This window comes from Beta vulgaris, chromosome 2 (assembly GCF_026745355.1).
Source record: "Beta vulgaris subsp. vulgaris cultivar EL10 chromosome 2, EL10.2, whole genome shotgun sequence".
Classification (NCBI taxonomy): Eukaryota; Viridiplantae; Streptophyta; class Magnoliopsida; order Caryophyllales; family Amaranthaceae; genus Beta; species Beta vulgaris.
The window spans coordinates 39,365,223-39,390,010 of NC_079203.1; the positions used below are offsets into that span (position 1 = coordinate 39,365,223).

Here is a 24,788-nt window from a genome sequence, read left to right on the forward strand (position 1 = left end):
TGGAGATGTTTGTAGTTTATGATGATGTGGAGCTTTTTTGGCCTATGGTGAGCTTGAATATGAATATATGATAGGAAAAATGGATCAGAATACCCCTAACTTTGGGCGGTCCACTTTTAATACCCCCAACTTTGGATTATTTTTAAATACCCCCAACTTTGGAGGTGGTCCGCCAAAAATGCACCCATATGACTTGTAACCTGTTAGCAAGGTAAATTTTTTTTATTCCAGCATCTACCTCTTCTTCCTCTATTACAACCACCACCTAGCCACCAGCCCACCACTACCCAACCTCCGACCAGTCCCACACCCATCGCCACCCCAGTTTTCTGGGTTTCGTCATATTGGCTGCGCGGCGTTTCTCACGCCACCTCCTCCGCAGCCGCCACCACCACCACCACCAAAAAAAACACTCTTCTTTCTCTCTCCTCTTTTCCCCCCACTTTTCTTTTCTTGTTCTTTCAAGAACATTCTAAAAAGAAATGAAATCATCTCCACTCCTTCCACCACCATCATCATCACCATCAACTGGGACCCACCTTTTGGAGATCAACTTAATCTCTGCACAAAACCTTAAACCTCCTTCCACTAATCTCCGACGCCTTCAAACTTACGCCGTCACTTTTCTCTCCTCTCAAACCTCCTCTTTTACCGTCGACATTTCTCTGTTGGTGTCCTTAAAGACGTTATTCTCGGCTCTGTCAGATTCATCCTCAGCAATTGCATCACGCGCAACTCAATCGGCCTTCCTTCTTGCGTCGCTGTTCAAATTCGACGTCCTTCTGGAAGGTTCCACGGAGTTAACGTCGTGTTATGGTTATCAACGTTTTGTCGAAATTAGGGTTTTCTCTCGCCGGAATATCTTCGGCGATTGGTTGTTGAAGGTGGTGGAGAACAGATAAAGAAGGGAGAAATCAGAGGTGGTTGTTGGTGGGAGTGAAGGTGGTGACGAAGGTGGTAGGGAGGAGAGAGAAATGGTGGTGAGGGAAGGTGGCAGTGGGGGTTGGGGTGGGGGGATGAGGAGAGGAGAGAGAGATGAGCAGAGGGGGTGGGGTTTTGGTTTACCAGTTCATCCGGTCATAACAGGTAAATGGTGCATTTTTGGCCGACCACCTCCAAAGTTGGGGGTATTTAAAAATAATCCAAAGTTGGGGGTATTAAAAGCGGACCGCCCAAAGTTGGGGGTATTCTGATCCATTTTTCCTATATGATATTGTAGATTTGTAGTAATGATTGTGAATATGTGAGGATTAGATGATGCTACGTGACAAAGTTTTACTTTTTTATTATAAAAGATTTTGATGGAGTACTTCTAATGATCTAATTTGTACATTAAAAGCTTGGATTTTTTTCATTTCTTAAAAAAAAGTTCACATTCTATTTTAGATTACGATAAAATTTGAACCCATAATCTTTTGCAATTATTCATGACACAATTACTATCTTAATTAACTTTTAATCATGTTTTAAGTATCCACGTTATTATATTTGTACCTTTTAAATGTTGAGTTTTCCTTAATATATTTAATAAGAATAGAAAAAAAAAATGCATATCAAGTTCGAAAACACAATACCAACCCGGGGCAACACCCGGACCCAAATACTAGTGTATGTTAAAAAACTGGATGAAAAAAGACAGAAAGAATCCTAATATACAAGCGAAATAACGTATATTTTTTATTGTTATAATATAATTTGCTTTATATTAAAATTAGAAAATGTCGGATCATAATAATTATGAAAAGTGAAATCAAAACTTGGCATACATATACACATATTGTGGGAAATAGAATTTTAATTCCTTTTAAATAGTTATACAACTTGAACACTTATTTTCAGTTAACTCCATACAAATAGTCTATCTTACACTTCAATTAGTGATAACAATAGCCAAAGGATGCAAATTTACTTGACCAATTTTGTATCTTGGTACATATGAATCATATTGGTACTAGCTTCAGTAAAACCCCCATCAATTACAAGATTATGTCCTGTTATAAATCCAGCTTCATCAGTAGCCAAGAAAAGAGCAGCAGCAGCCACATCTTGAGTTGTTCCTCCTCTTCCACTTAATAAACTGCAACTTTTTGCACTTATTTTGGAAATCTCTTCTGCTTCAATGTCCCCAAGAAATCTTCTGTAACCACTAATTAGCATCTCTGTTGGCACACCGTGAGGAGAAATGCAGTTCACTCGAATGCCATGTTGTCCGAGTTCACATGCTGCACTCTTTATCAGGCTCTGAATTGCACCCTTTGACATTGTGTAGGCATGTGAGGCTAGGCCACCCATGATAGCAGCTGAGCTTGAGGAACATATGATGGAGCCGCCTCGTTCGCCCTCGATCATGGCACGAGCCGCGTGCTTGATCCCGTGCACTACGCCAAATAAGTTTACTGCAATGATTTTATTCACTTCGTTCATGTTCACATTGGTGATGCTCCCATCTGCACCTGATGTGCCTACATGTAGAATATGACAGTGCAAGCTTATGGTGTATTTGATGAAACAGAGTATTTAAGAGCATTTAGCATATTTGTGACAAGTAGCATCCAATTAACTAAGCTAATATGGTAATGTACTATTAACCCGAATGTTAATATCGTTAAAGTCACTCAACAACAACGTTGTTAAATAGAGAACAAGATCAATAGTAAGCAATTTTCTCTGAACTTGCAAACATATTAAGTTTGAGATGAAAAATCAAGATTATATTGATCAACAAAGATGAGTTGAAGAGGTAACAGAATATGACAAAAGCTCCAAAGCAATAATTAATCAACAAAGATTAGTTTTGATATGATTATTTGTTTCATTTGGTAAAAATCATGTAAAGAGAATCATGCATAAACCTTTTAATGAATTTGCTAGTTATAATCTAGTCAAACTTTGTAATTTGATTCTCTAATTGCACTAGACATGAATACAATTGTACAAGGACACCCATTAAACAATAACTTATAATAAACGTATATGTCATCTAAAAACTTCACATTTTTTAGATTCATCCAACAACGTAAAAACTTTATAACCTCGCATTGTTTACATACCTACCTGCATTATTGAATATTATGTCAAGCCGGCCCTTCCATGCCAAAGCTAGCTTCACCGCCGACTCTAGATCAGCTTCTTTGGAGACATCGCAGTGTATATAACGGCCTCCAATGGAGTTGGCGAGGTTGACACCTAGCTCATCGAGTACATCGGCCACTACTACATAAGCCCCATTTGATGCAAAAAGTTTGACTGTAGCAGCTCCTATGCCTCTTGCACCACCCGTAATTATTGCAACTTTACCCTTCAACCTAATGTTTACAATAACAAAAACAGTTTATCTTGTAAGAGACTGCCTACTTTTAAATTAAAATTAGGCAATGACAAGTCTAATATCAAAAAGAGAATTAGCCCAATAATGACTACATTAATTTCTTTCGGTAATTAGTTCAATCCATTTAGTTACTAGGTCTACTTTTATATTAAAATTACAACGTCTGTTCTAATAATTTTTGTAACAAAAATTATAGAAAGAGAAAAAAAGGTACCAAAAGAAACTTCTCCTAGGAAAAAATAGAAAGAGGAGCATTTTTTTTTACCTTTGTTCTTCGCTACGTTTGATGCCATCTGACTCCATTAATGGAATGGTTAGAATTAGCTCAAAAATTGCTAAAATACTGTAGGTATATAAGATTCAGATGATTGGTCTTTCGACATAAAAGGAAACATGAAAGATGTTTTTAATTTGTCACAATCTTTAGATGATGATTTTTCTACCACAACACACTTTCCCCACTTCTTACAACAACTCCGCCGTCATATTATAATCCAAATTTAGAAAGATAAACTCTTGTATTCTATTTTTGTGGGTCATCAAATTCTCAACCAAAATCACTCACCATCGGTAAATGATCGCTATTGATAATGTAGATTATGGAACTTCTACACTTTTATATAGCCTCTAATTATGGCATCATAAGTAACTTGTATTAGGATCATACTAGCCTTTATATACACGCGACGCGTGCGTTAATTTCAAATTTGTTATTCTATTAGATACTCCATTTATACTTTATTTATGATTAAATTTAAATGTGAAAAATTCAACAGTTAGATGAATTTAGATATATTAATTCGCTAATGTAAGAAAATAAAAAGGTCGTGAGTGATTGTTAACATTAATTTTTTGTGAATGAATATTGAACAGAAAGAACAAAAATAATGAGTTGGTTTAACTGAATTAAAGAGTATCAAAGGTAGTGAATGTTCAGACTTTTCATGTGCACGTTACGTATGCCATCTTTTTTTATAAGGTATAAATATTGTGTCCATTTAATTTTTGATTGAAGTATTTGATGCATATACCATTTTAAACTTGTTTTAAATGGCAAGTTGGAATGAGAATATTTAAATGATTTGCTTTTGTAATTTTTTTCATTCCATTAACTAGATCATTAAGGGTATTTTGGTCACTTCAAAAGAGGACACCACACCTCCTCCCTTGGCGTATATAATAGAGATCTTATACTCATATTTTTGTTTGTTGTTCTTAAATGTCATGATGGTAGAGTCAAATTTGGTAAATTCCCACCAGTATATAAGAAAATCATCATGTGGATCTAGCTTGATTTATCTCAAAAGAATCTTTATAGTAAACCTGGGTGTACCATGGTCATGGTACACTCAAGGCTATTTTCGCCAAATAAATAAAATGGGCTAATGAGCAAATGAGCCAAATGAGTAAAATGGGCAGATGAACAAGTATTTATACTCATTTAAGAAAATGAGCAAACTTGGTACACCCGGGTATTAATGTCGTATAAAAAATGAATTAGGTTTAATAACGATATGAATAATTTTATATTTTTATCAAGGAGAGGAATTGAGCAAAGCTCCTTCCAGTTGACAACTCCAACCTCAGCAAACACTTCTTTTATTTTTAATAGTTGCAGCATTTTGAACAACAAGAGTTTTTTTTGCCCAAAAAAAAAAAATTCCCTGCGTACCGTCACGTAGGACGGCACGCGAGAAACTGTTTTTTTTTTTTTTTGCCCATGAGTAAAAATAAACCGCTACTTTAAGTAGCGGTTTATACACATAAACCGCTATCTCAAGTACCGTTTTAAAATTAAAAAGTCTATAAAACCAACTGCTTTTATTGACTTTTCCTTTTTGGTCTTTGGGTTGTCAAATGACACTAATGTTTTACTTTTCTATAAAGTCAATAAAACCAACCGATTTTAAAGATGTTTGCATTACAGACTTTTATTGATGTTGTATAATATGAGCACTATAAGAGGGGGGGTGAATTATAGTGAGAGAATAAGCACTACTTTTTGCGGAATTAAAAGTAAACTTGGGAACAAACAATGGGAACACGAGAGATTTTACGAGGAAAAACTTCCTAGGCCTAGTAGGAAGAAACAACCTCGACCACAAGGGATTTTAAACAACTTTCCACTATAATAGGCCAAAACAACTCTGATTACAACCTATTACTTTTCTCTCGATTCTCAACTTAAGTCACACAACTCAAGTTCCCAACGACAGTTCCCAACAACTGACGTTTTCTCTCAAACTTCACTCGAAGTTCCTTTCTCTTTCTCTTTCTCTTTCTCTTGCTTCACTCAAAGCTTTCTCACACTTACAAGAGTTCACTCAAACCCTTTTTCTCAAAAATACACTTTGAAAACAATGGAAGAGTAATAAAAACTCGATTAATGTAAGTATGAATTCTCTTAAGGAAAGGCACTGACACTTTAGATAACTTAAGACAAATTAACTAATCAGACACACTTTGTGTGACTAATAAAAGTCAGACACAATTTTCTCAAATGAATTAGGCGCCTATTTATAGACTATTAAGACAAGACATGATTTCCACTAACTTAGACCATTATCACATGTTCTCCATGATTTCTAATTAATTAATTAAATTAAATTATTATTCCAAGTCATGTACATCATCCACTAATCCATTACTTCACTTCATAGAAGCAGTAACAAATACGTGGTTTTGCAAACTTGGAGAATAATTAATCTTATTTAATTTAATTAAATACTTGGAGGATAATTAACTTAGCCACTAAATCCACTAACTCCATAAACATGTAGCAGTAAATCATTTAGGCGTGTAAGCTAGAATTTAGGAAATAAATAAAAATCCTTTAGCTAGTTTTTAGGAAAAAATCTTTTTCAAAATCTTTTATAAAAACCGGAAACATTTTTTATTTCAAAAATCCGAAACATTTTGAAAACCGGAAATAATATATTTTCGAAAACTAAATCTTTTAAATAAAATTAAAAGATAAAATATATATTTTAAAAAGATAAGATTTGAAAATCAGTTATTTTAAAATCAGAAAATCTATTTAAAATCTTTTCCTAACAAACTTAAACTAACTTCCTAAAATTATGGATCTTAGTCAAATTATCCCTAAAAACTCTAACAACTATATTGGGCACACAATTACTTAGGCGCACAATATTAGTCACTTAGATTCCTAAATTAGTTTTAAAGTCTTGTTCCCTAATTATTAAGTCTTGTTCCTAAGCCTTGTTCCTATAGTGCCAGGTCTGTTCCTTTCATGGGAACAGAACCAAGTTCCTTTGAGAATTCACCACGAACTTAATAAAGCTATTACTCAACCTTAACAAGAAGATTAATAAATACCCTAATGTATTCTAATCTTCATTCCATGCTTGATTCTTCATTTCTCGAACATCTTTACTTCGATCTTGATTAATTCTCCGCTTTAATCTTCAATCAAGTATTCTCTTAGCTCGAGCATGAATTACCTTGCAACAACATAAATAAAATATACTATGTCTTTTGTGGTTAGGTCATCTTCAAAACTCAAGGGTCAACAATTTCCCCTTTTTGAAGATGGCAACAAAAGGCATATACTAAAAATAATACAATAAGTCTATAAAAATAATTTTAACAAAGTATGTAACCAAGTTAAATTAATATTATAGACTCGTTATTTTATTTTGTAAAGTCGAAATATGAGAACATAATTCATGACAAAAAAAATTTACTCTGATTTGCCTTATCTTTCCCCCTTTGGCATCTTCAAAAACATAGTCCACGATTTCAAAAAGATGAATATTATTCACTAAACACATCACACCACCAAACTTGTAAGAAATAAGTTGGTTAGTATAAGCAAATAAAGCATTCAACTCTCAAAAACCGCAATCCAAGAATATTAGCCATTCATTTAGACGCACACATGCAAAAAGATCAAACTTAGAATTAAGCAAACCAATAAGTTCCATTGTAGCATGATTAAAGGAGAAGGATAGAAAAGACAAATATTAAACAAAGTTCATGTTCCCACACAAAATAAAACAAGCTAAATTAGAAAAGTTTATGATTTAGGAGAGGGAGGTTGTTCTACTTCTTCCACCACATCATGAAGCTTTGCCATCACTTCTTGATGATTTTCGGCCAATGTATCATTTCCCTTGAGCACAATGTCTTCCAACTTCAACAATTTGAGTTCATAGCTGAAGGAGGAAGAAAGTTCACCAAGCCGAGCCATATCTCTTGTTGTCCATCCAAGGCTTTGTCAACTTTGCTCATAACCCCTTTTACCAACCCATTTAAATCCTTAGCTTCCGTAGCAAACTCCATCATTGCTTCCGAATGACCCATAACCAAGGAAAACAAAGAATCCAACCTTCTAGCATGAGCTAGAGTATATGTAGAACCAATGGTAGGATTTTGAGAAACGAGGGAGCTTGAGAAGGCTTGGGGTTTGCGGTTGTGTCCTTAGGTTTGGGAACAGCAGGTTGTTCCTCTAGAATGGGAACACCACTGTTTCCTTAGTTTGAGGAACAGAACAGGAGGGTTTTGAGGTAGAGGGAGGGATAGAATCATCTTGTGGTGCTAGGGTAGAGGGTGAGGCAGATTTTTGTGGAGATGGAGGAAAAGGAGGATTGGTTTCCATGGGAACAGGAGTCGGTTCCCTAGAAGGAGGTAGGTTAGATTCATAATCTTCCCTATCAATCACCTTTACTTCATCTTCCTCACAACTTTCTTCGGCATCAAGATAGGAAAATTAAGCACTTTCATATTTTGAACCCTTTGACTAGCTCTAGTGCTCTTCATAACCGGTTTCACCACCTCATCAACCACCTTCTTCCCTTTCTTTTAGTTTCTTCTTTTCTTTTTCAATTTTCTTTTCTTTTTGATTTTTCTTTTCTTTTTCTTTTCGATTTTCTTCTCTTCAACTTCTTTTTCTTCTTCTTCTTCTTCCACTTCATCATCCACATCATCATCATCCTCATCATCATCAAGATTAGCACGGCCCTTAATAACTTCTCCATTCACAACACAAACATTTAAGTTATTCAAGGCACGCACATTCAACATATTTCCCGTGGACCCAATGGACTGAGTTCCCGAAATTTTCACTTTAAACTTAAGTAGAATTTCGGTTACTAAGGCTCCATATCCAACAACAAATCCATTTTCAATGCAATGACTCAAATGTTGAATCATTAAGAAGGAAAGTTTATGTGTTTGTGAGAAGCTAAGACAATGAATGTAAATTAAATCCAACATGCTAACTTGAGCACGTTTGGAAAGACGAGGCAATAAAGCTTTCTTGAGGATGTGAAACAAAATTTTGTGATAAGGGGAAAGAAGATTGTTGATCAAGAAATGTTTTTCCCTTTTGACCACCATACTTAACAATCAATTGATCAAAGGAAATGTCCGAAAATGGATGAACCACGTTGTTTCTTGAAATAAACATCTGTTCCTCTCACGGGAACACCAAGCATTTACCCAAATTTTAGCATTAAAATCAATTTGAGTTCCTTTCACCAAGGTGGAACAATTTCCTTCTTCATCCATGGAAAAGTTTTCACAAAATTCGTCCATCAATTTAGGAATCAAACTATTTCCATAACATTTCACAAAAAGATTTTCCCAACCTTGAAACTTAATCATATTAATATTGACGAAAGTTTACTCTTTTGCACCAAGAAACATCAATAAAAAGTCCATGCACATACCTATTGCCGTGGAATTTTTTCGAACAACCCGAGTTGTTCCTCTCTCGGGAACATCTGATTCCCCCTCACTAGTTGCATGAGCTTCTTCAACCTCCATTTCAACCGATTCTTCTTGTTTCTTCCTTTTCCTTAGAATTCTTGATGAAGAATTGGGAGAAATATCCATGGGTGTTGGTGATTCAATTTTAGAGGATGAAGGAAAGGTTTTTCGGCTTTGTGGGAGGAGAGAGAGTGAGAAGTGTTTTTGGTAGTCATGTTTTTGGAGTAATTTTCGGTTTTATGAGAAGGAAGAAAAAAATTTGTTTTGTTTTAAGGAAAGAATAATATAAAACCGTGTGTTTACACGTTTTTTAAGAAAAAAAATCTTCAAAAAAAATATCTTCAACTAATTTGAGAGATATAAGGAAAAAATCAAATTTTTAGGAAATAAAATCTGAACAGAAATATTTTGGTTTTTCGAATTTTAAAGAAAAAAAATCTAACTCTAATACGCGGAATTGGGAACAGCGTTTGGGAACAAGTGAATGGAACAATGAAATTTTGCTACTTTGGAACTCCATTAATTCTTTTAATCCTTTGTTATCACTTAAGGCATAGAATTGTCCTATGAACAATAAGGGGAATATTATTGGACATTGGTGAGCAGTTTTCAGACATTTTTACTTATACATATGAAATAATCATATAAGAATTGTGATGTATTTAAGCAAATAAAAACATCAAAATGCACATCAGACATAATGCCAAAGAATTAACACAAAGGGGAATAATGTAGCAATCATTTCAATTTATTAAGCCAAGTTCAAGTCTCAATTTCTCAAACCTATCTCTATTTAAGGGTTTTGTCAAGATATCTGCAATTTGACGTTCAGTCTCACAGAATTCCATTTTAATAAGACCCTTTTCAACATTATCTTTCAGAAAGTGATGCCTAATATGGATGTGTTTGACTCTTGAATGTGTACGGGATCTTTAGAAATACTAATAGCACTAGTATTATCACAATAGATGGGAACACATTCAAAGTAGATTCCATAGTCACGTAGTTGTTGTTTTATCCATAGCATTTGGGAACAACATGCTGCTGCTGCAACATATTCAGCCTCTGCTGTAGATAAAGCAACTGTGTTTTGCTTCTTGGTGCTCCAAGAAACTAAACTATGACTAAGGAACTGAACCATACCTGATGTACTCTTTCTATTGACCAGATCTCCTGCATAGTCAGCATCCGCAAATCCTTTCAATTCAAAGGTATCATCCTCGAATAGAATAGGCTTAAATCATCTGTTCCCTTGAGGTATCTTAGGATTCTCTTCACAGCTGTGAGATGAGATTCCTTTGGATTGGCTTGAAACCTTGCACATAATCCTACACTGAAAGCAATATCAGGACGACTTGCAGTTAGATATAGTAATGAGCCAATCATACCTCGATATTGGTTTGATCCACACTTTTCCTATAGAATCTTCATCCAATCTGGTTGAGATTCCCATAGGTGTATGATTAACTTTGGATGCTTCCAAACCATACTTTTTCAATAGTTCCTTTATGTACTTTTGTTGATGGATGTAGATTCCTTCTTCTGTTTGCTTGATTTGCAACCCCAAGAAGAAGTTGAGCTCACCCATCATACTCATTTCAAATTCTTTACTCATGAGATTAGCAAAGTCCTTGCACAAAGATTCATTAGTAGCACCAAATATAATATCATCAACATATATTTGAACAACTAATAAATGTTTTCCTTTTGATTTTAAAAACAAGGTTCGATCCAATTTTCCTCTTTTAAACTCATTTTCAAGAAGGAACTTAGAAAGTCTTTCATACCATGCTCTTGGAGCTTGCTTTAACCCATAAAGAGCTTTGTCAAGCTTAAAGACATGATTAGGAAATTCTTTATTTTCAAAACCTGGAGGTTGTTCTACAAATACCTCCTCATTAAGATAACCATTTAGAAAAGCACATTTTACATCCATTTGATACAATTTGAAACCCATGAAGGCAGCAAAAGCTATGAAGATTCTAATTGCTTCCAATCTTGCAACTGGAGCAAAAGTTTCTTCATAATCAATGCCTTCCTGTTGATTGTATCCTTTCACAACTAACCTGGCCTTGTTTCTTATGATAGTTCCGAACTCATCTAATTTGTTTCGAAACACCCACTTTAAACCAATAACCTTGTTATGTTTAGGCTTAGGTTCAAGGTGCCAAACTTTGTTTCTTTCAAATTGATGAAGTTCATCCTGCATTGCTACGATCCAATCAGCATCAGTGAGAGCTTCTTCATGATTCCTAGGTTCCAACATAGAAAGAAAAGCATGAAAAGCACAAAAGTTTTTCAATTGAGATCTCGTTTGAGTTCCCTTATTTATGTCACTGATTATTAGTTCCACAGGATGGGAACGATGAGTTTTCCAAGGCTTTGGTTGGAAATCCTGGATGGAAACTTGGTTTCCTTGATCATCTTCATTTCCTGTACTTGGGAACCAGGTTCAACAATAGTGGATTCATTCACTAGTGCATCATCACTTAGTTCCTCTTCTTCCTCATTGGGAACAGGAACAGGATGTTGTTCCCTTGGCTTTGTTCCCATGACTTCGTCTTCCAAAGTCTCATCAATAAGACTTAGGTCTTTTGTCAATCCTATTTCGAAGTCATCTTCAACCTGTGTGCTTGCATCAAATTTATCTGTTTCATCAAAAATAACATGCACACTTTCTTCTACACACATAGACCTTTTATTATACACTCTATAAGCCTTGCTACTAGAAGAATATCCTAAGAATACAGCTTCTTCACTTCTAGCATCAAATTTTCCAATATTTTGTTTCCCATTATTATGAACAAAACATTTACATCCAAATGTTCTGAAATATGTAATATTGGGCTTTTTACCAAAATACAAGCTCATAGGGCGTTTTATTTAATAAAGGTCTTACCATGGCTCGATTTATAATGTGACAAGCAGTATTCACAGCTTCTGCCCAAAAGTTTTTAGGAAGTCCACTAGCTATCAACATAGTCCTAGCCATCTTTCTAGTGTTCTATTCTTCCTTTCAACAACACCATTTTGTTGAGGTGTTCTAGGGGCTGAGAAATTGTGATCTAATCCATTGTCTCTGCTAAAGTCATCGAACTTATAATTTTCAAACTCTTTACCATGGTCGGATCTAAGGTGAAGTAACTTATGACCACTCAAATTTTGTACTTTCTTTGCAAAGACAAGGAACTCATCATAAGTCTCGTCCTTGCTAGAAAGAAAAATAACCCAAGTAAATCTAGAGAAGTCATCTACAATTACTAACACATATTTCTTTCCACTTCTACTTTGTATCCTCATAGGTCCACATAAATCCATATGTATTAACTCTAAAGGTCTTGTGGTACTCACCACATTCTTGGACTTGAAAGAGGACCTAACATGCTTGCCTTTTGCGCATGCATCACACACATGATCTAAATGAAACTTAGTAGAGGGTAAACCTAAAACTAGTTCTTTAGAACGCAGTTTGTCAAGCAAGAAAAAGCTAGCATGACCTAGACGCTTGTGCCATAAGAATGAATCATCATCAATAACACTAAGGCATGTGAATTTGTTTTTGGGAACAAGGTTGAGATCCACAACATATGTGTTCCCTTTCCTTGTTCCTTCCAAAATGATATCCTTTGTGCTATTGTTGACTATCAAACATTTTTCACTATTAAACTTCACACAGTTCCCTCTATCACAGAATTGGGAAATACTTAACAAGTTATGCTTTAATCCATCAACTAGAAACACATTTTCTATGGAATGTGACGATGACTTACCAACTTTGCCCATGGCAACTATGTTACCTTTCTTGTTGTCACCAAAAGTCACACTTCCACCATTGTAGGCTGAGAGTGAGAGAAATCTTGATTTATCTCCAGTCATATGCTTAGAACAACCACTGTCTAGGTACCATGTGTTGTTCCCCCTCACTCCAACCTGCAAGAAAACTAATTGTTAGAGTTAGGAACCCAATCTTTCTTGGGTTCCTTTCCTTCAGGAACAATAGATTTCTTTTTCCAAATTACTTTACTTGTTTCCAAGTTCTCATTGATGCGACCAAGTCTTTTAGGACAAGAGTTCCTAAAATGACCAGTGTTCCCACAAAACATACAAACTTTATCACTTGGTAAATCAACTCTCTTTTTAGGTTTTTCAAATTTCTTTTTGTGATTAAAACCAAGACCTTCAGTTCGTTTTTTTTAGGGTTCTTAATCCAGTTTGGAATAGGTAGCATTTTCTTTTCATTTCTCATTTGGTGCAGTTCCCCTTCAAGTTCCTTATTTTCAATTTCCAAAAATGAAACATGATTTTTCAATTCGTTTATTTCAGATTTGAAACTTTGCAAGGGAACTGACTTAATGTCAAATGAACTTACTTCAGGAACAAACTCTTTTAGTTGTGACAACTCAAGCCAACAAGTAGTTCTCATTTTTAAGATTTTCGAAATCCTTTTTAATTTAAGATTTTTGTCAAACAATTCGAAAAATCTTTTCTCAATATCAACATCGAACACTTTTAAGCCAAGAGGTATGTTCCTTTGCTACACTTAAAGCATTTTGACATTGTTTTAGTTTAATGGTTTCATCTTTGCAATCATTTACAGCGTCAACAATAAACTCAAATAATTTTTCTTTACTTAAAGAATTAAGACGAGTTTTGATGGTGTCTAGACTTGCCTCAAGAGATTCAATCTCTTCATCAGATTCGGAATTGTCAAGAGCCATAAGACAGAAGTTTGCAGTCTCCTCATTTGGTTGAGGATCATCTTCTTCCTCAGAGTCAGAGTCTCCCCATGCAGCAACCATAGCTTTCTTCATGTCAGATCGAGTATAGGAGTTTTTGTATTCTTTGTTCCTATCTCTGCTCTGTTCCCTTCCTTTGCCTTTTTCTCCCATTGGGGACAATCCTTGATGAAGTGCTCAGAACTGCCACACTTATGACAAACAAGTTTGTTAGAATATTTCTTATTCTTACCTTTGTAATCACCTTTCTTCATGTTCCTAAACATTCTTTTGAATTTTCGGACCATGAGAGCAGATTCTTCTTCATCTGTTTCTGAGCCTTCACTTTCATCAGCTTTTAAGGCAATCGACTTTTGCTTGGACATGCTCCATTCTCATTGTCCAATTGCAACTCATGAGTCATGAGGGAACCAGCAAGTTGTTCCAAATTGAACTTAGTAAAGTCCTTAGTTTCCTGTAAGGCAGTTACCTTAGCCATCCAACGATCCCTAGGAAGGCTCCTTAGGACCTTTCGTACCTGTTCCTCAGATGTAATCACTTTACCAAGAGATGTTAGCTCATTAATTATATTAGTAAAGCGTGTAAACATGTCTTGGATAGACTCTTTTGATTTCATTTGAAAAAGTTCATATTGGTTCATCAAAAGATCTATTTTTGATCTCTTAACTTCACTCGTACCTTCATGAGTGACTTCAAGAAGATCCCAAATTTGTTTTGCGGTTTTACATCCCATGACACGATTGTGTTCATGAGGCCCAAGACCACAATGAAGCAATTTTATAGCAAGAGCATTAATTTCCATCTTTTCGAAATCAGCTTTATCAAAATCAGATATAGATTTAGGAATTACCTCATTCTTGTCATTAGTGGTAGTGACTTCAAAATCACCTACCTCTATGACTCTCCATACCTGGTAATTGTCGGCTTTGATAAAGATCTCCATTCTGTTCTTCCAGTAAGTGTAAAACTTACCATTGAACATTGGTGGCCTCTGCGTAGAGTACCCTTCTTCCAGTTTCTCTCTAGTATTCATATTTTTCAAGATCTTGAACTCAACAGGGTTTCCTGAATATTAGAGTTCCCGCTCTGATACCAATTGTTGTATAATATGAGCACTATAAAAGGGGGGGTGAATTATAGTGAGAGAATAAGCACTACTTTTTGCGGAATTAAAAGTAAACTTGGGAACAAACAATGGGAACACGAGAGATTTTACGAGGAAAAACTTCCTAGGCCTAGTAGGAAGAAACAACCTCGACCACAAGGGATTTTAAACAACTTTCCACTATAATAGGCCAAAACAACTCTGATTACAACCTATTACTTTTCTCTCGATTCTCAACTTAAGTCACTCAACTCAAGTTCCCAACGACAGTTCCCAACAACTGACGTTTTCTCTCAAACTTCACTCGAAGTTCCTTTCTCTTTCTCTTTCTCTTTCTCTTGCTTCACTCAAAGCTTTCTCACACTTACAAGAGTTCACTCAAACCCTTTTTCTCAAAAATACACTTTGTAAAACAATGGAAGAGTAAAAAACTCGATTAATGTAAGTATGAATTCTCTTAAGGAAAGGCACTGACACTTTAGATAACTTAAGACAAATTAACTAAGTCAGACACACTGACAATCATTTTCTCAAATGAATTAGGCGCCTATTTATAGACTATTAAGACAAGACATGATTTCCACTAACTTAGACCATTATCACATGTTCTCCATGATTTCTAATTAATTAATTAAATTAAATTATTTATTCCAGTCATGTCATCATCCACTAATCCATTACTTCATTCATAGAAGCAGTAACAAATACGTGGTTTTGCAAACTTGGAGAATAATTAATCTTATTTAATTTAATTAAATACTTGGAGGATAATTAACTTAGCCCACTAAATCCACTAACTCTATAAACATGTAGCAGTAAATCATTTAGGCGTGTAAGCTAGAATTTAGGAAATAAATAAAAAAATCTTTAGCTAGTTTTTAGGAAAAAATCTTTTTCAAAATCTTTTATAAAACCGGAAAACATTTTTTATTTCAAAAATCCGAAACATTTTAAAAACCGGAAATAATATATTTTCGAAAACTAAATCTTTTAAATAAAATTAAAAGATAAAATATATTTAAAAAGATAAGATTTGAAAATCAGTTATTTAAAATCAAAAATCTATTTAAAATCTTTTCCTAACAAACTTAAACTAACTTCCTAAAATTATGGATCTTAGTCAAATTATCCCTAAAAACTCTAACAACTATATTGGGCACACAATTACTTAGGCGCACAATATTAGTCACTTAGAGTTCCTAAATTAGTTTTAAAGTCTTGTTCCCTAATTATTAAGTCTTGTTCCTAAGCCTTGTTCCTATAGTGCCAGGTCTGTTCCTTTCATGGGAACAGAACCAAGTTCCTTTGAGAATTCACCACGAACTTAATAAAGCTATTACTCAACCTTAACAAGAAGATTAATAAATACCCTAATGTATTCTAATCTTCATTCAAGTAGCGATTTATAACAAATTCAGTGCCGTCCTACGTGGACAGTACGCAGGGATTTTTTTTTTGGACATATTTATAGAATTAAAACCCACTTTTATATTATTCAAGGATAAAATTCATATAAATAGTGTAAATGTCAAAATGTTGCACTTTAAATTAAAAAAAAATTGATGAACTACTAGCAGTCAGCAGACTATGCAAACAAATTGGCATTTTCTCACCAAAAATCCATAAAGCGGGAATTCTATTGATCTTCATCTTGTTTCTCCATAATCTTCCCATGCTTATAAAATTGGACCAACATTAATGGCAGTGATTACATTATTAGCTCGTCATCTCCCCATTAATCTCACTTCATCAGGTTTTGCTCATACTTCTCCTTTTCCAAATTTCATTCTACTCTTTTTGCCCTCTTATCTTCTTTTAAACTCCAATTTTACTTAACAATTGTATCTCAAAAAATTGTTACTAACCCAGATACGCCAGATGGAAGAAAATGCAAGTACACTGGTCAATCTGTGGTACAATTTCATTCGATTCTCTCAAAATTTAATCTTTTTTCTGAATTTGAGATTGACCCAGTAAACCCAATTCTTTTCAACACTGAAATTTACTGTCTAATTTGAATTTTGTGGGTTTGTTGCAATTTGCATGATGAATTGGATTGCAGAGAGCTATTCCAATTAGGGTTTTAACAGTGGGGAAAAAACGGTCTCGTGGAGTACAGCTAATTGTTGATGAATATAAAGATAAACTCCAGAATTATTGTAGTGTTGATGATGTCTTAGTCCGTTCTAATCCGAAAAATGCACGGTAATTTGTTATTTCTTTATAAGATTTTAGTTAAGTATATGTTTGTTTCTTATGTTAATTTTTTTAATACTTTGGTTTGAGATTGGATGTTATTGATAATTTTGTATCTTACCTAGTTTGTAATGTCAAGTAGCTTAAATTAGGTTTTATTGCTTTTGTTTGACATCATCTTCCACTTGCATTGTTAGGTTTTAGATGGTTGGATATATGTAGTTGTTGAATGACTTAGCTCAATAGCTTGTGATGTATGTTGATCCTCAAATGATAAATGATCACTTTACTTGCTTTCTTGAATGTCCTGATACTCTTAGCCTTCATGATCTTATATATTGATTTCTTCTTGTCGTCTTAGTACGAGAGAGAGAGAGAGAGAGAGTAAATGTAGATCATGTCTTGCTAAATAACCAAAATTCACTTTCTAGAATGTTGAACATCATAATCTTATTGGGCAAGTAAAAGAAATCTAGAGAAACGTGCGAAATTTGGCTTCATGTTTCATGCCCTAAATTGGGCGCTAAGTAAGTCATCGCGTAGGCTTCATGTAGTAAAATCGAGAGAATTCTAATACAAAAGGAAATGCTCTTGATATATCCTTAGCTTGTGTACTGAGTACCGACTTTCTTAAACACATAACTGACTGATGTTAGTGTAGTATAAATGTGGACTTAGGCTTGGGTTTTCTTTGTAGTGTGACAAATATTAGTATGTAACGAAGTGTGAGTAGGAAAGAGTGAGGAGTGTAGTAGTGGGAGATCCATGTGAAAATAGTAGTGTGTTTGTCGGCTTAAATTAGTGAGTGTATTTATAGTGGGAGCTAACATAAAATCTTGTTCACTTTGTTACTATATTTTGTGGTTATAGTATAATTGTCTCAAATACATGTTGACCAATTATTGTTGATATCTGAAAGAAAACTTGTAATTATTATGTTCAAAATCCTTACCAACTAAAACAAATTACTCTTGTAGCGTTTTGCTACTAATGGATATGTTGTTGGCTTAATCATGTCATAACTGAATCAAGTTTAGTACTATGCTTATCAATTGCTTGCAAATTAATTAAGTGTTGTGTGCAAATTCATTCTGCTTTACATTATTATGTGAATGAGTAGTTGCCTTACATGAAGCTATCATGCTCCATTATGTGGATAGAAATTATAAGTTTTTTTTTTTTTTTTTTTTGTCTAAATAGGGATGTCAAGGCTCAGATTGAAGAGGAAGACTTTGCTGTTGTAAACCTCATCAAGTCTAATGATTGGGTATAATAACATTTTCCCCTTTTGCTTGAAGAGGTGTATAGGGCATGGAATTGGCTTTGGTAGGACAATTATGCTGTCTGTATATGTCCATGAAGCTTTTTTCATGCTGCATGCCTTCTCTGGAATGTAGAAATTGAGCAAAACCCTATAATCTTCGTCCTATTCTATCCTTGAAATCACTTTTCTCTTCCTCCTAGTTGGCTTTTCTTTGAGTTCTTCATAACTCTGTTTCCAATTTAGTGAGATCGTTTATTTTACCATATTCTTTCTTTAGCGGCCACTAAGATAGCATTGTGTCCTGTTGTTATTTACCATCTATAACTGATAGCAATTTGAAGGCTGAAGTAGCATACTGGACCAAGTTCTAATAGTCATAGACTTTTTTACATACAAAAGTTTTCGTAATATATAACAAGAGGTTAACCAACAAAGACAGAAAGGATCATAATTCATAGATACAAAGCAACATGATACATTACAGAACATGCACTAAGAAAAAGAGAAATTTGTCTTTATTCTAGTTAACATCAAATACTGTCTTGCTAGGAAAGCTTACATGGATGTTGTTAAAATATAGATATAAAATTTCATTAGAGTGAAGAAAGTCCATGAATTTGCTATTGTGGCAGGTATACTTCATTTGTTAGGTATAAAGCATCTGAAAAACTTTTAGGTACTAAAATGATGCAGATGACAAAAAGTAAATAGGAAATTTAGGATATTTTGTTTCAGTTTGATATTTCAGATGTTAGAATAGATGGATATTGTGTAAGAATTCTTACCATGGTGGGAGTACCAATATTGTACTATAGATAAGTGTACCAATGCTACCTAATCCCTATAGTGTGCCATCTATTACATATCTACCTTTATATTTTGTGATACCGAAGCCCTGTAATATTATATCGACATCTATTTTTTTCATGTAATTGTTTGACATTGTGCATGGCTTGAACCACTTTTTTATTTTTTGTTTTTATAAAAGGTCACACTTAATTTCTGAAGATTTAGCATTTGGTGCATTCGAATCAACAAGCTTCTTCTAATGTGCTAACTTTTACACTTTATTAAATTTTTGGTACTAGGTTGTGATCTTGGATGAGCATGGACTGGATGTAGGCTCAGAGAGGTTGGCTGAGCTTATTGGAGATGCAGGGTTGACGGTATAATTTCCAATCTGAATATTTTAGCTGATTTCCAGTGCTCTGTCTGTCAGACTGCAATTGCTCCTACCTAAAATAGATGTAAAGAGTGTGTCAAACTTCATTTGTTGATTGAGTTCAGTTTCTCTGGAGCCTACAGACATTTGTTTTATTTTATTTTTAGGGGACCCTCTGTGCTGACAGGCAGAATGGTTAAGATAGAAGTCAGCTAACTTAGTATGGTGCTTTCCACCTTCATGATCAGGTCATCTACTACCTGTAGTTGTTAAGGGTTAGTGGGTTCGTGGGCCGAATCCTGTGAGGTTCATTGGCCTGGTGATGTTGCTCATCTTTTGACACAAGTCTGAGTTGTAAGCAAGGTTTCGGAATGTCTTCGGACTCTGAGCTATTGAGTATAGGAGAATACTGCAAGTGATGAGTGATACCAAAATCTTAATCATATTACAATAAAAAAAGGGAAGAGAATGAAGAACAAAACCGACCCACATATTTATGTGGTTCTCCAACAATGTGTTGGCTAGTCCACAGGCAGAACGAGAGAACATATCTTATTAGTTTTCTGACATGAGAGACTGTGAGCACAAACTTTTGAATAGAGAAGCATAATAGGATAAAAGGAAGAGCCCGTGGCTGGGTCGTCTAAAAGTGCCACAACCATGAGATACGTAATGCATCTCTAATTTTGCAGGGAGCTTCAAGGATGACCTTTTGCATAGGTGGACCATATGGGCATGGGATACAATTACAACAACGTGCTAATCTATCAATAAAGCTATCATCTTTGGTCTTAAATCACCAGATTGCTTTAGTTGTACTTATGGAGCAGCTATACAGGTTAAACATTTTTTATGACCAAATTGTTTCCATACTTGTGTTAGCTGGCTGGCTATGTTAACTTTTTTTTTTAACATCTTGATCTTCTGAAGCTTATCTCTTTTCTTTTTCATCTTTTGATTTTCATGGATGAGATATCAAGAGAACTTACTCAGCGAACAATTTCTTATCAGTTAGCCTTCTTAATGTTTTAGTCTTACAGAATTTTATATGTTCAGAGCATGGACTATTCTTAAAGGCCAGAAGTATCATCACTAAGAATCTGTCTTCACCTTGATGTCTTGGCAGGTACACTTTTTTTTTTTTTTTTTTTCAGACAAGTAGAATTTTAGTATAATTTTTTCTTTTTCACAACAAGCAGGTACACTAAGAATCTGTCTTTATGTGTCTGTGTGACTGCATGTGTGTGTTTGTGTTTTTGGGTGTATTTGTAGTTGGTAGGTCTGGTATGCCAAATTCCCCAGTTATGGTTTTATATTAAGGTGGTTATTGCTATAGTATATATTTCTAATATTGAAAGACTACTAAATAGCTTATTGTTACAAGACCCATTATTTCTTCATGATAGGAGATGAGACATTATGAGGTACCATAATCTGTGTAAAGATTTTCTTAGGAAGAGATTGGTGCAAGTTTGAAAGGTAATAGTAATTAATGGAATTAGAATATAATGATAGTTGCTAGATTATCAAACTGGTATGTAAATGTTGAAGAAGCCTTTCATAGATATCCTTTTTGCTTATCTCTTAGAGAACCTTTAAATAATTTGATGCTTATTATAAATAAGTTGTTGGCCCGGGCAGTATCCCAACGATGCTTACATGTACGATGTCAACTTGTGCATTCTTATGTTGAATCTCGCTACTCGCTATCAAATAAGTTCCTCAATTAACATAGTAAATCAAATGTGTAAACCTTGTTATGCTAGTCTGAGATTAATGCATAGAATTACTTTCAGCTTTCCTTAAAAGCCATAAAACCATATTTAACAATAATCTAAGCAAGAATCTGTCATAGTGATTTGATAAATAGGTGATACTTGTTCATTTCAAGTTATAACTGAACTGCTCTTTTTATTGCAGATCTCTCCTGCTATCTTGATATTTTCCGGGTACACTCGACATAGGTCTGTACTCGACCAATGTCCGCAGAACGTGGTCTTGGGACATGGTATGAAGGCATGCTGGAGGCAGAAGCACTTGATGTGGGGAAATCTGTAGTGTATAGAAAATGCAATGTTCTATTGCAAGTGGGCAACTCTGAGGATTTTCTGGTTTCAGTGAACTGTGAAGTGATAATGGTGCAGAAGAAAGGGTCTTTTCTGAATGCTTCGGAATCTGCTGTCTCTGGAAAAATATATATATATATATATATATATAAAATGTTCATACAAGCTCTTCAATAGTCTATTAATGAAGATAATTTCATTTTCTAGTCATTTAGAAAGCAACAAAAACTTGAGTGAGATGTCTACTGATTGTCTCCTGGTGAGGATTGTAGATTGGGCAATGAAAATTATTTTTTGCTACAGATTCTAAATGTGTTGCTAACCTCCTGCATGAGCATGGCCTCTCCAGAACCTAATCTTTAGAAGGATACTGTATTCACACTGTCACACTGTCACACTGTCAGACGTTCCCTGCAAACAAATTGGGAGTAGTTTGGAGTAAAGAACAACTCATTTTAATTTATTGGAACTTGTTAGAATATTATTTGTACTTATTCACATTCTTATGCAACTTTAATCTCTTTGTAAATTATGAAGATCTCTATCTTAACTTATTGGAACTTATTGATATTACTATGCAATCTTTTATCTCTTTGTAGGTACAAGTTTGGATAGATAAACTTGTGAGCTCTTTTCTATAGTGCAATTTCATAAATGAAAAGAATCGGAATCCTCAAAGTCACTCAACTTTCTTGATAGTGCTAAAAGAGTCGGTTAATAACTCCCTATATGTTAACCGGATTAAATTTTCAAAGTTTATCACGTAATGTAGATGTCTTATACTCCTTGGTTTTATAAAGATGTTTTCACTTTCCGTTAAAGATCTTTTTAATTTTTTTTTATTTCTTATTTGATAAAGTTTTGTTCCCTATTCACACTACTTTATTCACTTATTGGACTCATATAATTCTACACTCTCTCACAACCATATTCTCTCTCTTATTTAAATAAACAAAAATGACGCACATACACGATTGCACAGACTCTCTCTCTTCCGGTAAATGAAAACATCTTTAAAAAAAACAGATGCAGTGGTATATTGGAACAATAGTGGTACAATCAACAAACCATATAATAGTTTTCTATCCAATTATATTTAAGTAATTAAGTTTTTGGTATCTTACTAACAAATGTTTAAATTCTAAAATTTACTATTGCATATTTTTAATATGAAGGATGATGTAGTAATAATCAAGTAGAAACAGGTGAAACTAGATAGTACAACATTACTAATTACTATGCACTATGCAGGGTTGTCCCCCTTACCTAGAAGGAAAAGCTTCAATTTATGATCCTTCTCGTTTAAGATGAAGACCATTCACCAAATCACCATTGCGTAGCATTTGAGTTTTGACGTTATTCTACCATACAGTATAATATACTTTACTATTTTTCCATACAGTAAAATATTTAAACTTAGTAATAATAGTAGTAGTACCACACTACTTTTACAAATAAATAATTATACTACACTTGCATGGTAGATTCTGGTTGTTGACGAAACTTTAAAGACACCTGACAACACGTCTTTTTTTTTTTTGTTGACCTGTTCCAATCCGGCAAAGGAATTCCCTTCTTCCTTTAAATCCTTGTGACATCCTACTTTTATTACTAGAAAAAAAAAAAAGAGCACAAAATCCTCCCTGGACTACTTTTTTTCAAGTTATTATTGCACAATAATATACCTTTTCTTTGTTTAAATATTTAGAATATATTAACTTTATTAACTTTCATTCTTATTTTTTTATGTATTTATTGATGATGAACACAAATAATATTGTGCAAAATGCTGTTTGATTTGTCTGAATTTGTGTTTTTCAGTTATTAACTTTTTATATTCTTTACTAAAAGACGACTAAAAATTTTGGTCAAAGTTGTGTAGGTACGTATGAAAGATAAAGTATTATAATTATTGAAAACGGATAAAGTAATGTGTAGTAATATACTTCATATAGATGATAAATACACTTCATCAAAATTCTAATGAAAACTATATTGTATGGCGCATAAGTGAAATGTAAATAAAAAGTACATTTTTGTTAATTCGATGTAATTACAATAACTCTGATGAAAAAGATCCGTGTTACTTCGAGAGCCTAATAGGAATGAGAGTGCATTACAATTTTACATTGTTTCAAAATATATAATACGCAACTTTAATTAAAATATTGATCATTTTATGTAGCTCTGATAAAATCCTCAACAAGAAAACTCTCAACATTTTTACCAAAAATAATTATTCCAATATTAATAATTTGAATATTAATAATTAAAATTATACATCCGTAAGTGTAAAAATATCTATTTTATATAGATTAAGAAGGAGAAGAAGAAAGGTAGTATAAATAAATTCTTACATATGATCTCTATCAAATCAACCAATTAGTTACTTTTAGTTATAAATGAAAGGAGCCTTTTATTACAAATGTCAATGATAAAATAACATTAGTAAAAGTATAATTTTAATACCCAATTGTCAATAAATTGTTGATTATTTGTCAAAACTCATGAGTGGGTCCATCTTCGACGTGCCAGCATGTATTATTGGCTTATTGCCGTCTATTAAGACATGGCTACCAGTTTGCCTCCCTCCTTAAGTATTGTTCATCATGTGAACAAAGAAAGAAAGAATAGTCTTTACAACCTTAATTTAATAAATAAAATAAAGGGTGTAATTGTCTTTGAAAAAGTTTCTAAAAAATTGATTTAAAAGTTTCAACTTTTAGTTAAGTTGATAGTTGAGATTATGTATGGAACAGTCCAACGTATGACATGTACATGTGTAGCATATCTTGCGCTAATGAAGGGTGATAATTTTTGAGGTATATGCTTTATTATCTTAACTAACTATCCCGTAAAAAAGAATCTTAATTAACCATCACCGTGGGTAGGTTATGTTGTTACAATTTGTCCTTGGTTTATTGCTAGTTTATTTTTTTTCCTTAAAAAAAACCTTATTTTTACTGAATTGATCTAAATTTATTATTAGAAGTTATTTGAAGTAATCTAATCTTATCGAAATTTATCAAAATTTATTAAAATTATTTGTAAATTATTAAAATTTATCTAACTATATTTAATGAAACTTATCTAATATTATTGGACTTAATCTGAATTTAGTAAACCTTCACTTAAAATTTTACCATGAAGAGAATGCACCCATGATGTCATAGGTTTGCTTTTTTCTTAGGGTTAATT

The 24,788-nt window shown here is 33.8% G+C and overlaps 2 protein-coding genes across 4 annotated transcripts; one reads left to right on the forward strand and one right to left on the reverse strand.

Moving 5' to 3' along the window:
• Positions 1–1,787: 1,787 nt before the first annotated feature.
• LOC104886690 (short-chain dehydrogenase reductase ATA1) lies at positions 1,788–3,631 on the reverse strand. Its single transcript, XM_010671164.2, has 3 exons — positions 3,594–3,631; positions 3,055–3,305; positions 1,788–2,462 (listed from the first exon to the last, which is right to left on the reverse strand). Exons 1-3 carry the CDS (start codon positions 3,629–3,631, stop codon positions 1,906–1,908), a joined length of 846 nt encoding a protein of 281 aa, XP_010669466.2. The 3' UTR covers positions 1,788–1,905.
• Positions 3,632–16,448: 12,817 nt separating this feature from the next.
• LOC104886688 (putative RNA methyltransferase At5g10620) lies at positions 16,449–22,163 on the forward strand. 3 transcript variants are annotated; one of them, XR_789244.4, is made up of 8 exons: positions 16,449–16,655; positions 16,772–16,815; positions 16,965–17,107; positions 18,299–18,365; positions 19,451–19,528; positions 20,217–20,362; positions 20,565–20,650; positions 21,445–22,163. XR_789244.4 is itself a non-coding variant. In XM_048639046.2 (8 exons), the coding sequence occupies exons 1-7, from the start codon at positions 16,601–16,603 to the stop codon at positions 20,618–20,620; spliced, it is 597 nt and encodes a 198-aa protein (XP_048495003.1). In that variant the 5' UTR covers positions 16,449–16,600; the 3' UTR covers positions 20,621–20,650; positions 21,445–22,163. The 3 variants fall into 3 exon arrangements, 2 of the variants coding, with proteins under 2 accessions (XP_048495003.1, XP_010669463.2); XM_048639046.2 differs by having other exon boundaries at positions 20,557–20,650; XM_010671161.4 differs by having other exon boundaries at positions 16,454–16,655; positions 20,581–20,650.
• Positions 22,164–24,788: the final 2,625 nt, after the last annotated feature.